Source organism: Thalassophryne amazonica, chromosome 20 (genome assembly GCF_902500255.1).
Source record: "Thalassophryne amazonica chromosome 20, fThaAma1.1, whole genome shotgun sequence".
Taxonomy (NCBI): Eukaryota; Metazoa; Chordata; class Actinopteri; order Batrachoidiformes; family Batrachoididae; genus Thalassophryne; species Thalassophryne amazonica.
This window is the reverse complement of record NC_047122.1, coordinates 12768302-12785361: the sequence shown is the minus strand read 5'-3', so window position 1 is coordinate 12785361 and position 17060 is coordinate 12768302. Positions and strand designations below refer to the sequence as shown.

Below are 17060 nucleotides of genomic sequence, written 5' to 3'. Positions count from 1 at the left end.
GAACAAAACTTTTTAGAACTACCTATTTTACAAAGATTTAGCACACAGTCGCACACTGTTTGTATTTCTTAAGTGATAAAAATTGCATCCAAGAAATATTCAATGACTTGCAAATGTCCGTGTGTTCATCCCTGGACTCTCCTCAACAAAAGTGGCTGCAAACATGGTGATTTATTCCTTGTTACGTCCACCAAGGATGTAATAAAATTACCTGCGTTTATTTGTCTGTCAGTCTGTTAGCAGGATTACGAAAAGACTGCACAGATTTTGATGAAATTTTCAACACAGATACATATTAGGCCATGGAAGAACCCATTACATTTTTGAGGTGATAGATCCGGTGTAACAATATATCTTCCCACCCTGGATATCTTCTCTCCCCGCGAACCCTGAAAGGCAACATCCCTACAGTGCAGCACTGAGTAAAACTTACCCAAACCTTGATAAGGCTCAATCAGGATAGAGCAACCTTTAAACTTTATATTTCATGTTGATGGTCCCAGATGAAGCAGTTTGATTGATGGTGAACGATATTGGTATTCTTTCTGTATGTATCTATAGCTATCTACAATAGTAATATTTCCTATTGTGACATATCTTTTAAATCCCCCTTCCAAATATACTCTACAAATATATGGACCTGATTGACAACCTGAAATATGACAGAACATCTGTCCATCATTGGGTGGGGGGTAAGATATCGTGACCTGGATATCTTCAAGCCCCCCCCCCCCCCCCAACCCGGATATCAAGAATTCTGCACTACAACCCCATATCCAATGAAGTTGGGACGTTGTGTAAAATGTAACTAAAACAGAATCCAATGATTTGCAAAATCCTCTTCAACCTATATTCAATTGAATACACCACAAAGACAAGATATTTAATGTTCAACTGATAAACTTTATTGTTTTTGTGCAAATATTTGCACAAATATTTTAAAATGGATGCCTGCAACACGCTTCAAAAAAGCTGGGACAGTGGTATGTTTACCACTGTGTTACATCAGCTTTCCTTTTAACAACACTCAATAAGCGTTTGGGAACTGAGGACACTAATTGTGTCATGATTGGGTATAAAAGGAGCATTCCAAAAGGCTTAGCCATTCACAAGCAATGATGGGGTGAGGATCACCACTTTGTGAACAACTGCATGACAAAAATAGTCCAACAGTTTAAGAACAATGTTTCTCAGTGTTCAGTTGCAAGGAATTTAGGGAGTCCATCATCTACAGTCCATAATATAATCAGAAGATTCCGAGAATCTGGAGAACATTCTACACATAAGCGGCAAGACCGAAAACCAACACTGAATGCTCGTGACCTCCGATCCTTCAGGTGGCAGTGCATTAAAACCGACATCATTGTGTAAAGGATCTTACCGCGTGGGCTCAAGAACATTTCAGAAAACCATTGTCAGTTAACACAGTTAGTCACTACATCTACAAGTGCAAGATAAACTCTGCCATGCAAAGCGAAAGCCATACATCAACAACATCCAAACACCGCCGCCTTCTCTGGGCCCGAACTCATTTGAAATGGACAGACACAAAGTGGAAAAGTGTGCTGTGGTCTGATGAGTCCACATTCGAAATTGTTTTTGGAAATTATGGACGTCGTGTCCTCCGGACAAAAGAGGAAAAAGATCATCCAGATTGTTACCAGTGCAAAGTTCAAAAGCCAGCATCTGTGATGGTATGGGGGTGTGTTAGTGCCCATGGCATGGGCAACTTACACATCAGTGATGACACCATCAATGTTGAAAGATACATCCAGGTTTTGGAGCAACACATGCTGCCATCCAAGCAACGTCTTTTTCAGGGACGTCCCTCCTTATTTCAGCAAGACAATGCCAAGCCACATTCTGCACGTGTTACAACAGTGTGGCTTTGTAGTAAAAGAGTGCAGGTACTAGACTGGCCTGCCTGCAGTCCAGACCTGTCGCCCATTGAAAATGTGTGGCATATTATGAAGCGCAAAATAGGACAACGGAGACCCTGGACTGCTGAACAATTGAAGTCATACATCAAGCAAGAATGGGAAAGAACTCCACCTATAATAATAATAATAATAATAATAATAATAATTTAACTCAATAAGTGTTTTAGAACTGAGGACACTAATTGTTGAAGCTTTGTAGGTGGAATTCTTTCCCATTCTTGCTTGATGTACGACTTCAGTTGTTCAACAGTCCGGGGTCTCCGTTGTCATATTTTATTGAGTGTTATTAGAAGGAAAGGTGAATGTAACACAGTGGTAAACATACCACTGTCCCAGCTTTTTTGAAACGTGTTGCAGGCATCCATTTCAAAATGAGCAAATTTGCACAAAAACAATAACGTTTATCAGTTTGAACATTAAATATTGTGTCTTTGTGGTGTATTCAATTGAATATAGGTTGAAGAGGATTTGCAAATCACTGTATTGTTTTATTTACATTTTACACATCGTCCCAACTTCACTGGAACTGGGGCTGTATATATTGCCAAATTCATCCTACTATAAACTTGGCAGTATTAAACAATGATGTAGCAACCTTCCAATCAGGTTCGAGCAACCTTTAAAGTCTAGATTTCATGGATGTTTTATAGTTCCATTGTATGAAACAGTTTGACGATGAACAATATTGAGGTCAAATAATACATGAGCAGGGAATAAATTATAGATGTGAATTCAGAGAATTTACACAAAAAAGGGGTCAGACACTTTTCAGACACAATTTTGGAGGTGATCTGGATCAAGTTTCATTTTATATAGTCTTTGAAGGATTACATCAAAACTCTTTCACGGATTCTCACCAAATTTTCACCATGGATACATATTAGGCCATGAAAGACTCCATTAAATTTTGGAGGTGATCTGGATCCGGAATGGCTGACGTCACACATCTCTGATTGCTCTTGCTGTCAATAAGAAGCAGGGTTGCTTGTTACCAATTAGCAGAGTTAACTTGCAATTCAACCTGTTTTGACTCTGTGGAAATGGCTCTTCTGGAATGGCTGCTCACATGGCATATCACTGGAGAGTATGCACAAATGTACAAGACACTATGCCTCACAACTCCTGCAATCATGGTACACCAAGATCTGGACCAATGAAGAGTGAGTCAACATTAAAAGTGCAGAGTTAGCATTAGAAGCTTTGGAGAAATCATCATGTTCATTGTCTTCAGTTACAGAAACAACATCTGAGATCTTTATGAATGAGCACCTGGAAGAGGGTAAACACAAAAGCTTTTAGGATGCTGTTCCAAGGGATGGGGTGCTGACATGTTCTGACATGAAGAAGCCGCTGACAGTTGATAAAGACAAAAAGATTGTCACGGACACTGAAGTGCTCTTCGGGCATCTGGTGAAAGATTGTAAACATACAAATTGACCTCCGATTGGCACTAACATATGAAATGGAAGTCGAGATGGAAAAATCTGATTTGGCTAATAGGGTTGAATCAGTATTGTGGAAAAAAAAAAAATCTGTTTTCCTCATGTCTGTAGGGCAGGATGTACCCCGCTCAGGGTGGTCCCCCTGTCCTTCATTGATATAACACTTTGTGTTCCTCCAATTTACAACTAAACCCCCACTTATGGCCCTGACTAACTAAAGACCATATCTGTATTGTGGCTGAGGTCCTGAGGTTCTCTGGGAATGGAAAGGCAGAAGGCTCTTGGCGATTCACTGCATGCTGTATCGGGGACTTCTCCAGATGCATCTGTTCTGCTTCAACCAAAAGTAAATCTCTCTGCATCGATTTGTCTGACTCCTGATTTCTCCTTCAGCACCCTTCTCATTTTATTCTGAACATCATCTCAGAATTTCATGACAGATTGGTGTCACAAACAGGATTTCAACATAATGATGCTGGTAAGTAAGTGCAAACTCTTTTATTCTGCATTGCCATGATGTTGTTTGATGAAATCTAAAATAACTTATAATGTGGGTTAAAATGGAATCAAATCTTTATATTATTTGATGTCAGAAATGAAGAGGCTGGAGGAGCAAGGGGCTAATTTAGCACCATTAATTGTTTAATGAATTTAATTGAAACACCATTTTGGGTGTGCAGTGACTGAGTTTGAAAGAAACCAGGAATTGAGATTAGGGGCCTAGGTTGGAGATTAGGCGGTCTGCTAAGGCAGACGGTAGATTCCTGAAGAGAGGTGGTGGACAATGTGTGTGTTTGTGTGTGTGTGATGATGCAGCCAGTCACTTCCAACTGATCCTGGTCATGCAGGAATTGGGATCAGGCAGTGTGCTTACCCTATAAATGTCTGACAGGGTCAGATGAGAAATTTCAATCTGAAAGTGGCTACGCAGAATATGGGCCGATGGGGATATTCCTGCAACTAAGAGGTGACCACATGAATACAAGGGTCTGAAGTGAGGTTCACACTGGGAGAAACGTCCTGGGGTGGGATGAAAAACTCCTATTTCTGTTCATCAAGACCTGATTGATGAGTACATGCCAGTGGGTATAGTTATGTTTCTGTTTTGCTTCTGGCACAGAAACATCAGTGCCATTGATTAGGCCATCTGCTTAGCCAGACAGGCCTATGGGGAGTGAAATATGGTGCAGATTATTCACTCATTCTCTCAAACTGTGTGGTTACTGGTAAAATTCTAAGAATTTTAAGAACGCCAAAGATTTCAGACAATGCTGTGGGATTTTTTTTAAAGTGGATTGTTTGTTATTGCATGAGCTATTGTGTGTGTGTGTGTGTGTGTGTTTCTGACTAAAGTGCAAGTTTGCTCATTATTAAGATGGATAAAAAAACCGCCCACCCCCTCTGCAACAGAGGTTAACAGTAACGTTAAAACTACTAAAGATAAACAGAGAAAAGTGAGACTTAGCAAGGAAGTGGATTTTCATGCTGTAACTGTCGTCTCAGAGCAGCTGAAGAAAGCAGAAGGCAGAGATCCGATGGAGAGATAACAAATCAAATCAAACCAATTTTATTTATATAGCGCCAAATCACAACAAGCAGTTGCCCCAAGGCGCTTTATATTGTAAGGCAAGGCCATACAATAATTACAGAAAAACCCCAACGGTCAAAACGACCCCCTATGAGCAAGTGACAGTGGGAAGGAAAACTCCCTTTTAACAGGAAGAAACCTCCAGCAGAACCAGGCTCAGGGAGGGGCAGTCTTCTGCTGGGACTGGTTGGGGCTGAGAGGAGAGAATCAGGAAAAAGACATGCTGTGGAAGAGAGCAGAGATCAATCACTAATGATTAAAAGCAGAGTGGTGCATACAGAGCAAAAAGAGGTGAATAAAAAGAAACACTGGGTGCATCATGGAAACCCCCCCAGCAGTCTAAGTCTATAGCAGCATAACTAAGGGAATGGTTCAGGGTCACCTGATCCAGCCCTAACTATAAGCTTTTTCAAAAAGGAAAGTTTTAAGCCTAATCTTAAAAGTAGAGAGGGTGTCTGTCTCCCTAATCCGAATTGGGAGCTGGTTCCACAGGAGAGGAGCCTGAAAGCTGAAGGCTCTGCCTCCCATTCTACTCTTATAAACCCTAGGAACTACAAGTAAGCCTGCAGTCTGAGAGAGAAGCACTCTATTGGGGTGATATGGTACTATGAGGTCCCTAACATAAGATGGGACCTGATTATTCAAAACCTTATAAGTAAGAAGAAGAATTTAAATTCTATTCTGGAATTAACAGGAAGCTAATGAAGAGAAGCCAATATGGGTGAAATATGCTCTCTCCTTCTAGTCCCTGTCAGTACTCTAGCTGCAGCATTTTGAATTAACTGAAGGCTTTTCAGAGAACTTTTAGGACAACCTGATAATAATGAATTACAATAGTCCAGCCTAGAAGAAATAAACGCATGAATTAGCTTTTCAGCATCACTCTGAGACAAGACCTTTCTAATTTTAGAATTTTAGATATGACAATGTTTATGGACCATCAACCCCTGCAGGTTGAGTTGGCAGAATGAAAGGCTTGTTCTGTGTGTATCCTTTTTGAAGCATGATGTGTGAAGAGACTAGAGGTAGATGGCTGTATGAAGGCTCATTTAGGGAGTATAAGTTGGAGTTAGTGGAGAGTGTGATGCTGCCAGATAAATGCCCCCCCTTTCCTGGGATGTGAGTTACATGACTGAGTGTGTAAACATGTGGAAGAAGGTGGCAGGTCATGTGAGAGTGGATGAACTGCAGCATGAATGGGTGAATCCAAAGCTGAGAGAGAATATTCAGAAATACAGTTGTATGTAAATGTTTGGGCACCTGTGATGATTTCTATGATTTTCCTTTATAAAATCATTGGTTGTTTGGATCAGCAATTTCAGTTAAATATATCATATATCAGACAAACACAGTGATATTTGAGAAGTGAAATGAAGTTTACAGGATTTACAGAAAGTGTACAATAATTTTCTAAACAAAATTAAGCAGGTGCATAAATTTGAGCACCCCAACAGAAAAAAAAAATACACCGATATTTAGTAGATCCTCCTTTTGCAGAAATAACAGCCTCTAAATGGTTCCTACAGCTTCCAATGACAGTCTGGATTCTGGTTTAAGGTATTTTGGACCATTATCCTTTACAAAACATCTCCAATTCAGTCAGGGTTGTTGGTTTCTAAGCATGGACAGCTCGCTTAAAACCACACCACAGATTTTCAATAATATTCAGGTCTGGGGACTGAGATGGCCATTCCAGAACGTTGCATTTGTTTCTCTGCATAAATGCCTTAGTAAATTTTGAGCAGTATTCATGGTCGTTGTCTTGTTGAAAGATCCAGCCCCGGGGCAACTTCAACTTTGTCACTGATTCTTGAACACTGTTCTCAAGAATCTGCTGATATTGACTGGAATCCGTGTGACCCTCAACTTTAATAAGATTCCCAGTACATGCACTGGCCACACAGTCACACAGCATGATGGAACCACCTCCAAGTAGCAAGTGTTTTTCTTGGAATGTTGTGTTCTTTTTCACCCGTGCATACCGCCCCTTGTTATGTCCAAATAACTCAATTTTAGTTTCATCAGTCCACAGCACCTTATTCCAAAATGAAGCTGGCTTGTCCAAATGTGCTTTAGCATACCTGAAGCAACTTTGTTTGTGGTGTGTACGCAGAAAAGGCTTCCTCTGCATTATATGCAGAGGAAGCATGTAATACATCTCTTTGTGCAAAGTGTGCTGTACAGTTGAACGATGCACAGAGACACTATCTGCAGCAAGACCATGTTGTAGGTCTTTGGAGCAGGTCTGTGGGTTGACTATGACTGCTCTCACCATCCTTCAGCTTATCTGAGATTTTTCTTGGCCTGCTACTTTGAGCCTTAACTAGTACTGTGCCTGCGGCCTTCCATTTCCACATTATGTTCCTCACAGTAGAAACTGGCAGCTGAAATCTCTGAGATAGCTTTTTGTATCCTTCCCCTAAACCATGATGTTGAACAATCTTTGTTTTCAGGTCATTTGAGAGTTGTTTAGAGGCTCCCATGTTGCTACTCATTAGAAGAGATACAAAGAGGAGAAACATTTGCAAATGGCCACCTTAAATATCCTTTCTCGCGACTGGATTCACCTGTGTAAGGAGGTCAAGGGTCAATGAGCTTACCAAACCAAATTTGTGTTCCAATAATTAGTGACAAGGGTGCCCAAATTTATGCACCTGCCTAATTTTGTTTAAATAATTATTGCACACTTTCATTTCACTTCTCAAATATCAGTGTGTTTATCTGCTATATTATATATTTAACTGAAATTTCTGATCCAGACAACCAATAATTTATAAAGGAAAATCATGAAAATTTATCAGGGGTGCCCAAACTTTTACATACAACTGTGTGTACAAACAAGTGTTTATTCCCACTCGATCTACGATGCACAATGCATCCAGCAGTCCGAGCTACATTTGCATGAACTGCAGCAACGCATGCCAGACTTTTTGCATTTGCAGCGACAAGAGGAACAGGCAGGTGTGCGACTGCAGCTCACAAGTTGCAAGGAGGATTCTGGTATGGGGGGCCAACTCAGCAAAGTTGGCATTTGCTGCCTGTTTCTTCTCTCCCAGCCTGTGTCGACTGCTGCTGGGACTTGAAGAACTGCTTAGTGTGCCTGCAGCAAAGTTGCTGCCTAAGGATGACTCCTTTTGTGCAATATCACTAGTTGGTGGCAAAAGCTCTTGTTTCACTCCTTTCTTGAACAGACTGACCCTGGCACTGTCAGTGGTACTGTACAATACCATAAATGCCATAAATAAGACATATGAAGTGCCATAAACAAGTAAACTTCTCAGCATTTGTCTGCGTAGCCCTGGTAGGAGGTTCCTTGTGATATTTTAAGAGTTTGGGAATTAATTATGTGGGTTGGATTTTATTGTTGCAATGTGTTTGCGTTTTAGCAAACATGGGGAATTATTTGTGGGGTTCTGAAAATGAGTTCTTTTCTGTTAAAAAAAATAAATAAAGGAATGTTATATGTTGGCAACAAACATTTCATCTCTGAATCAAAATGCACTTATCAGGTCGGCATTCCATACCACATGTTGGGAAGGGCCTCATACCCTTAACTGGAGATTGGACCCAAAGCACCCTCCCATTCTGAAGAATGAGTATTAACAGAGTGGTAGAAAGGGTACTACACTATTAATTATAATAAACTCAAAAGATTTGTTTGCAGCTGCCAAGGCCCATTTATGAGCCAAGTAGTCATGACATTCACGACAGAGGACCTCTAGGCTTGAACTATCAACATTCCAAATTGATATTTACGTATGCCTGAGGGCTCACAAATTGTTCTTTAGAAACAATCTGCTTTCACTGTTGACTATCCAATGTTCACAGGTGGAATCAAGTCAAAGAGGCCCCATAGCAAAAACTTTTGACAGTCAACAGAGCCGTGCTGACCAGACTGTCACCCCAGAACCACCAATAAGATGACCACTATATCACGCAGATGAGACAAAGGTTTTATCGCTCTTTGGCCAGAAGAGCAATATTAAATATTTAACAACATATTTAAGGTCACGTTGTTTCACGTCTTGCTCTGTCTGTATCTTACTGTGTTATCCCCTCTCTTCTGTGGAATCTTACACTTTAAGAAGGAGGTGCCCACCCTCCAGGCCAAGGAGCCGCCTCCTTCATTGTTGGAGATGGATCTTACAAAAATTGATGTGGCCAACTCCCACAGCCCATCAGAGGTGCTTTACATACTGAAAAATGTTCAGTAGGTTGTTTTTTTTTTTGTCATATCTGTGAAGGTAGTTGATTATCTGGATACTCTGTATTGCAAATTTACTTAGAGGATAAGCTGCAACCCTAATCTGGTCTGCTTGAGGTTTCTTCCTCAAATCATCAGAGGGAGTTTCTCCTTGCCAATGCTGCCTGTGTGCTTACTCTAAAGGTTGGTAAGGTTAAACCTTACTTGTGTGAAACACCTTGAGACAAATTTGGTGCTATATAAATAGAAATAAATTGGGGGAAAAAAAAGAAAAATAATAGACCAAAAGGGGGAGGGGATCATAAAAGGCAGGTGGACTACAACTAGAGCTGGGAAATATGTCAAACAAATTGTAATCACAATTTTCCCCCACACCGATTGACATGAATATTTATCACAAGATATAATTTGATAATGGTGCCAGTTTGAAGAATATATTGATTGAAGCTTGAAAAACCAGATGGTGTATTAATGGAGTTTAGGAATACTTTAATAACAAAAATAAAAACTATGTGAACATTTAACTGTGCAAAACAAATTTATCTGCCTTAAAGCAAAACAAGTTAGCCTGCTCTGTAACTTATTAAAATCATTCAGTAAAAGCTGTGACAATAACCAATTTATTGCGACAGGCCATCAAACATCTCAAATGTTTGTATAAGTACATTTGCAGCAGGAAATGGGTGTGTACGCTTACAAGGCAAAAACTGCAGACTGACTGCTGTTGCTTTTAGGCCCCACGTCCATTCAGACTGGGAATCTTTCGGTATCTCAGGATTCAATTCAGAGGGCTGCAATTAAATTATAAATGACGATCAATGCATCTTTTTTCCCCTGCATACAGGATTTCTTTTTTTCGCTGTGTGACTACTTGGTACTTTTCAAACCAAAGTGTGTGTCATGGTCCATAATGAATTTAGTTACAATGCATTCTTTAACAGCTCAGTCATATTTTTACCTGTGTGACTCAATTCAATATATAAGGAACATGAAAACTGCTCATTAACGGTGGCCAGCAGACATGTTCTCACCGCACAAACAACATTATAAAACCAATTTGACATTTGTCAAACAATTCAGAATTGTCCAATGTCCTCTTCGCAAAACATATCCAGCCACAGATAGTTTTTTCCCCTCCACACTCACTAAATGGATTTCTTTTTTTTTACGTCTACCAAGGACATAATAAAATCATTGGGGTTTATTTATTTATGTGTATGTCTGTCTGTTAGCAAGATTACATCTAAACTACCGCACAGATTTTAGTGGAATTTTCACCACAGATACATATTAGGCCATGGAAGAATCCATTAAATTTTGTAGGTGATCCGGAGCCGGATTCTAGATCAAGTTTCACTTTATATAGGGTTTGAAGGATTACTGTTAACAGGATTAGGTCAAAACTACTGCACGGATTTTGATGAAATTTTCAATACAAATACATAGTCGGACATGGAAGACTCCTCTGAATTTTGGAGATGATCTAGATCCGGATTCTGGATCAAGATTTCACTTTATATAGGCATTGAAGGATTACGTCAAAACTACTTCACAATTCTCACCACATTTTCACCACTGATAGATAGATATTAGGGCATGGAAGACGTCACTGAATTTTGGAGGTGATCTGGATCTGGATTCTGAGTCAAAATTTCACTATATATAGGCTTTAAAGGATTACGTCAAAACTACCACACGGACTCTCACTAAATTTGCATCATAGATAGATATTAGGGCATGGAACACTCCACTGAATTTTGGAGGTGATCCGGATCCAGATTGGTGGATGTCAGAAATCGCTGATTGCTCGTTTTGTAAAAGTGGTTACAGGACAGAGAAATGCTTCATCCCAACCCTTTCCTAAAGAAAAACAATGAAAAGCACTACTTGTGGGATTTGTTTCTATAAAAATAAACAGCTAAAAAGTATTTTATAATGTGTAGTGTGATAAAAGTTCTCACCCTCAGCAAGATCATTGTGTCTATCCAATCTGCTATCACATTAATTAATGATTTTGTTTTTGTGTATTGTAATGGATTTTCTGTGACAAATCAGCCGTCTGTAGACAGAGTTGGCAAAATCAAGCTTCTCCTTCAAAGACGGCGAACACTGTTCAGTGCTTTACAGCAAGTGGAAGGACAGACACTGTTGCTCAGAAAAAGGATGCTATATGCACAGGGGACAACACAGGCTATTAAATCGATCCATACAAATAAATTTAAAGACATCTCAGTGAAATTGTCAGAAATTTGATCATGGTTCAATACAGTGTAATCATTCAGTCTTAGCTACAACAGTGGAAAATGTTAAACCCCACTAATTAAAATCAAGTCCAGAATGTTTCCACTGCTGAAACCCAAAAGTATCTAACACTGTCAGAAAGGCTCTGCATAAAGGATTAACTGCTTATTAATATGCACGATGAAAACCCCCACAACATTTTTCAGTATGTAAAAACAGGCCTGAAACTCACGTCACAAAATTCATCCAAGTATCTTGAAAAGAAAAAAGGGACCTGTATATCATTTCATAAACTGCATTTTTAGGCACGTATGGATTTGGGATTTGATTACAGCTGTGTTTGGCTTCCTGGGCTAAATTGTACAACAGGAATGGTTCAACGACATTGCGCACCTGGATCTCTGAGAGATGCAGGACTGTCTTTTTGTAGGAGATAATGTCAAAATCCACTGCCTTCCACACAGCATGACCAAGTAGGTTACCCACATTCTTCTTTCTGGTGATGACAATCAGGTACATTCCTGTGTGGGTGCAGTATGCAATCAGTGCTACAAAACCAAGCAGACTTTAAATCAATACTGTATAAAGCAAGATCATCATGGTGCCTACCTGCTACCAGACGGATGGTTCCCATGAGGCCACAAATAGGCCTTGTGACTGCAGAAGGAGGAACATCCTTCTTCCCTGCAAAAACACAATAATTAAACTAAAAGTCAGCCAATGAGAGAACATATCTCTGCTAGGACCCCCAAAGGCACCACCTCAAAATTTTTAATTGTCAAAAGTTCCTGGTATTTCTCCTTTATTTAAATATTTGTCTCTGTATTTCATGTTACATATGGACCTATCTGGCTCACTTGACTCATTCTGTATCATACTATATCATAAAAATATATCTTGTATCACAGATACTTGTTATGCTCCCAATGTGTTTTTCCTCAATGATTTAAAGAACCAAAACTGAAAAAGTTCCAGTCCTGTAATACCAACACATCTACTTGCTAAAAGATGTCCCTCAATATGATGCACTGTATTACTGAGGTTGAACAGACAATTCTCCTCATAAAGAAAAAAGAAATCCTCAGAACACAGAAACTATTCACAGCATTTCACTTTTTCCACATTTTGTTATGTTGCAGCCTTATTCAAAATGGATGAAATTCTTTTTCCTCAAACATCTACACACAATACCCCATAATGACAATGTGAAAAGGGTTGTTTTTTTTTAGATTTTTGCAAATTTATTAAAAATAAAAAACCTAAGAAATCACACATACATATAAGTATTCACAGCCTTTGACACGAAGCTCAAACTTGAGCTCCAGTGCATCGTTTCCAAAGGAGAATGGGCAAAACTGCCCAAAGATGGCTGCACCAAGCTTGTGGCATCATATTCATGAAGACTTGAGGCTGTAATTGCTGCCAAAGATCCATCAACAAAATATTGAACAAAGTGTATGAAAACTTATGTACATGTAATTTCTTAGGTTTAAATATATATATATATATATATATATATATATATATATATATATATATATATATATATATATATATATATATATAAATTGCAAAAACTTCTAAAACATTTTCATGTTGTCATTATGGGGTGTTGTGAATAGAATTTTGAGGGGAAAAATAAAACATAAAATGTGGAAAAAGTGAAGTGCTGTGAATACTTTCTGGAAGCACCGTAATTTACATTCCTCATTTGCTGTCTACATCACATTACCACCTGTTATCAATTCCACATTTACACTTAGTTACTCCAAAGCAGAAAAGTTTGGACTGCCCACGCAATTTAGCACTCACTTTCTGGGATCTTAGCAAATCTGGCCCACGGACTGTTGCCCATCTCATTCACTGAGATGCACCAAGATGTGACGAGTTATGCATGGAGTAGTTGGTTGTTTCCCTTAAATATGCCCCATTTTTCCTATTTTATGTGTGTATATGTTCGTGTGTGAAAAATGTTCTTATTCGGTTGCATTGGAGTAAGAAAATTTTATATGCAAGTCGTGTCAGATGATTATAAAAAGTTAATGCAATTAATTACAAGTGTGACAATTAATTCATCGAAATTAATCACATTTAACGTTGTGTAATTTCTTTAAGCATCTGCCTCAAATTGCAAGGCACATATGGGATAAAAATATGAACATTTATGAAACACAAAAACTGGGTGTATGACTTTTGGCTTGATAAAATTCTTTAAAATTCCATCCTTGGCCACTCACTTCAGATGATGGACCCTTCTCAGACATCAGTGGGCCAATGCGGCGTGGGGGAAAAAAAATTAAAGCTTTGTCATTTTTTATCTATTATAAAAGCCACAACAAGAGCAAATTTAAGTTAAACTAGCACATTGCCCATGGGGATCCATGGGCTCTAGATTGGGTAGTGTTTATTAAATAGATAGCTGACATTTTTCAAGGATTGTAATAAATTATGCAATGTTTCTACAATGATTTTAACTGAAAGTGCAGGAAATTAAAATGAGAAGGTTTTGTGAATAATTGTATTTATTATTTGGCACATTTAGTTGATGTCATGTTTTACAACTGGCAACTAGGTTGAGATATTTCCTTTGTTCAGAGCTTGTCTGATTACCAGGGACTGATTAATGGTGAAATCAACATCCATTGTTCATGGTTGTTACCTAATGTCCCTAATTTTTCCAAAAACATTAGTCCAACTTTCCATTTTGGCGGAGCTCATCTTAACCCAAAATACATAAGCAAACCAAACGGCAAATATCAGCTCTCCCCAGTTTCTCCATGAGTAAAGTCATACACACGCATGCATATACACACACAGAGGCCACTTGGTTTTTAGTATATAGACATGATATGATGCAAATTTCATTATATGTCATATATAATTCTACAAAATTTCACATCCCTAGGATTGACATATGTGCTCTTATGACTAGGGTTGGGTATCGAAACGCGGTGCCAATAGAGCACCGGTTCCGACATAAATGGTAGTAACAAGACCGAATAAGAATGAAAATTTCGGTGCCTGACGTTTTTTTTTTCATGAGCCGAAAGGGGGCGACCGACCACGGTGTTCCGGCGTCAACCTGCGTGACGTCAGCGCCGCATTAGCTGATGAGAACTGATAGCGAGAGGATCAATAAAAATGCAGAAGGCGAAATGCTCCAAAGTTTGGCTTCATTTCACACCCAAGGGCAACGACTCTGCGATGGGCCACAGATGTCATAAAACAATTGCATGTAAGGGAGGCAACACATCAAATTTGATGAAGCATCTGGCTAGTCACGGAGTTTATTTGAAAGCTGAACAATGCACGGTGTTTGATAAACTGCGCGACGTTTCACGGCCCAGCACTTCGGCAGCAGGAGCTGCAGGGCAAATTGAAGAAAGTCCCACTCCCAGCCCTACTGGTGTGGCGTTGCACATCACCGATGATGATGATGACAGCAGCCGTTCCTCTTCAGGTAAGTTTAGTTTAATGCCAACCACAAATCTTGATTATTAAGTGTCTTAGGTTAGCATTAGCAAGTACTGTTGCATTTTAACAGTGTGTGTCTAACGCCTGGCTATGTATTTTTTAAAAGTACCGGTTCGAGAACCGTTTAAGCACCAGTATCGTTTAAAAAATACCGAGTAGGCACCGGTATCGGATAAAACCAAACCGATACCCAACCCTACTTATGACTCTGTGGCAAAATCCCAACAGTACTGCTGGTCCCTGCTGCAGGCTGCACCCATTTATCATGTAGGCAAGAAAACTTTCAGACATTTACCTGTGAGAGTCATTTCATTTGAAACCCGATCAATTTCCAGGACAGTGTCAGCGCCTTCATCACAGGCCTCGATGAAGAACTTCTCTGGAGTGGTGTGCCTGTGAGAGAACATGACAAAAACAGGTCTTCAGCACAGAGACACTGAGAGCAGCCATAAAGCCAAAATTTGAACCATAAGTTAAAAATGTATGCCTCTGGATGACTTAGGTGATATTGCCAGCATATCGGTATGGTGTTAAAGGAAATGATTTTTTTTTTTGGCCGTTTCTCCTTTGTCAACAGAGGATAGAGACGCTTTTCATAGAACAGCTCTCTTCTGTTAGCAGAGGGTATAACTGTCCATCTGTTACAAAACTTTTAACAGGTAGGTGCTGAACTAACTTTAAATTTTAAAAATGCTTGTCGCTGTTCAGCTTTGTTTACTTTGTTTATCGGTCTAAAAGTTATCGGTCAAAATTTAATCGGAAGATAATTGGTCCGATAATGGTTTTTAAAGTTATCTAAAAAGATAATCCGATAATGAAAACATTATCTTCAATAATCATCTGTTATTGGATTATCGGAAGTTACAATATAAATACTATCAATAATTACCTTTGAGATTATCCCAAATGCTTTCTCCACTCCATGAAGCGCACAAGAAAATCTGCTGGAAAAAATTCCTCTGTGCTTCCGGAGAGATTAGAGATGGTTTTATTAGCCAATCTCTGAAAACAAATAAAATTATTTTATATAACGCAGCGTCCAGCAGCACACAGCGCCGCCTCCAGCAGGTCACGTTGGCCCGGCGAATTGTGCGGCAGTGCGCGGGTTAAATGCATGGCAGTCCCATCAACTCATGCCGCACTTATCATCCAGCCAGTTCGAGTTTGGATATTGGGTCGTGGAATGATCTGCGGTCGGCATCTTTTAAAAGGGCAACATAATCTGTCGCCTTGCTCTGTTGTAATACAAATCAGTGCATTTTATCCCACCTGTGTTCATTATTCATTGATCCACATCACAGGCACATGTGCCTATAAGCCTAATAAATGACACAGAACATGCAGGGAAATGGACCAGGCAGTTACTTCATGATTATTTACGAGACACCATTCAACTGCCATTCACCAACCAGATCCATGATTAATTTTATTTTATTTTTTCACAGTCACGTCCGCGAAATAGACATATTAATAATAATGACTCAGATTTATAACGCGCTTTACAAGTTCCAATATTAATTCACTCGCACATTCACACATGATTTCACGTTAAACCTTTTGCTATTTTTGATAAACTTGTTCTTCCAGTCCAGCCTGTCAGTTAACTTCAGCCGCTGTATCTGCTGACAAACTCAGCTCCTGCCTACCTTCGTTTCAGGATTATTCTCTTTATTTTCAATAAAACGACATGTTTGTGAGAACACTAAAAATAATAAAATGTTTATTTTCTACTTACAAATTGTATCTCTCGTAGGCGGCCATTTTCACTACCTCAGTGACGACGATGACGACTTCTTTTTCTTCTTCGTCGTCTGTTTGATGTAGTTGTGTTCGAGCGCTGCTGCCCTCCACAGGCCACAGAACGTTACATCTGCTTACAGTGCCCACTGTGCATGCGCAGATGTCCGGCCTGGTTTTTGGGTTCTTCGCTGTCGATATGCAGCAGTGAGAATGTTCATGACAATATAAAAGTTGACACACTGCAGAATCACCACAGACTGTGACCTCACAAAAGCTGTATTTTTACTTTCTATCTAATTATATATTTATGAGATATTGTTCTGCCTTTGTCCATCTTTTTAACATATTCAAGTTTTCCACGCAAACAGAAGTGAGCTTGCAGACATTCCCCACTATAAACTGTGTTTTTAATCGCTGGTGGAGGTTTGTCA

The 17060-nt window shown here is 39.4% G+C and overlaps 1 protein-coding gene across 1 annotated transcript in view; it reads right to left on the bottom strand.

Annotated features, from left to right (window-relative positions):
- Window positions 1–16723, bottom strand: part of sacm1la (SAC1 like phosphatidylinositide phosphatase a) — a 91064-nt gene extending 74341 nt beyond the window's left edge. The window contains exons 1-4 of the mRNA XM_034161482.1: window positions 16625–16723; window positions 15185–15282; window positions 12025–12099; window positions 11809–11936 (exon numbers count right to left, since the gene is read on the bottom strand). Coding sequence (XP_034017373.1) covers window positions 11809–11936; window positions 12025–12099; window positions 15185–15282; window positions 16625–16650 — 327 coding nt within the window. The 5' untranslated portion in view covers window positions 16651–16723. The remainder of the gene's footprint in view (window positions 1–11808; window positions 11937–12024; window positions 12100–15184; window positions 15283–16624) is intronic.
- Window positions 16724–17060: the final 337 nt, after the last annotated feature.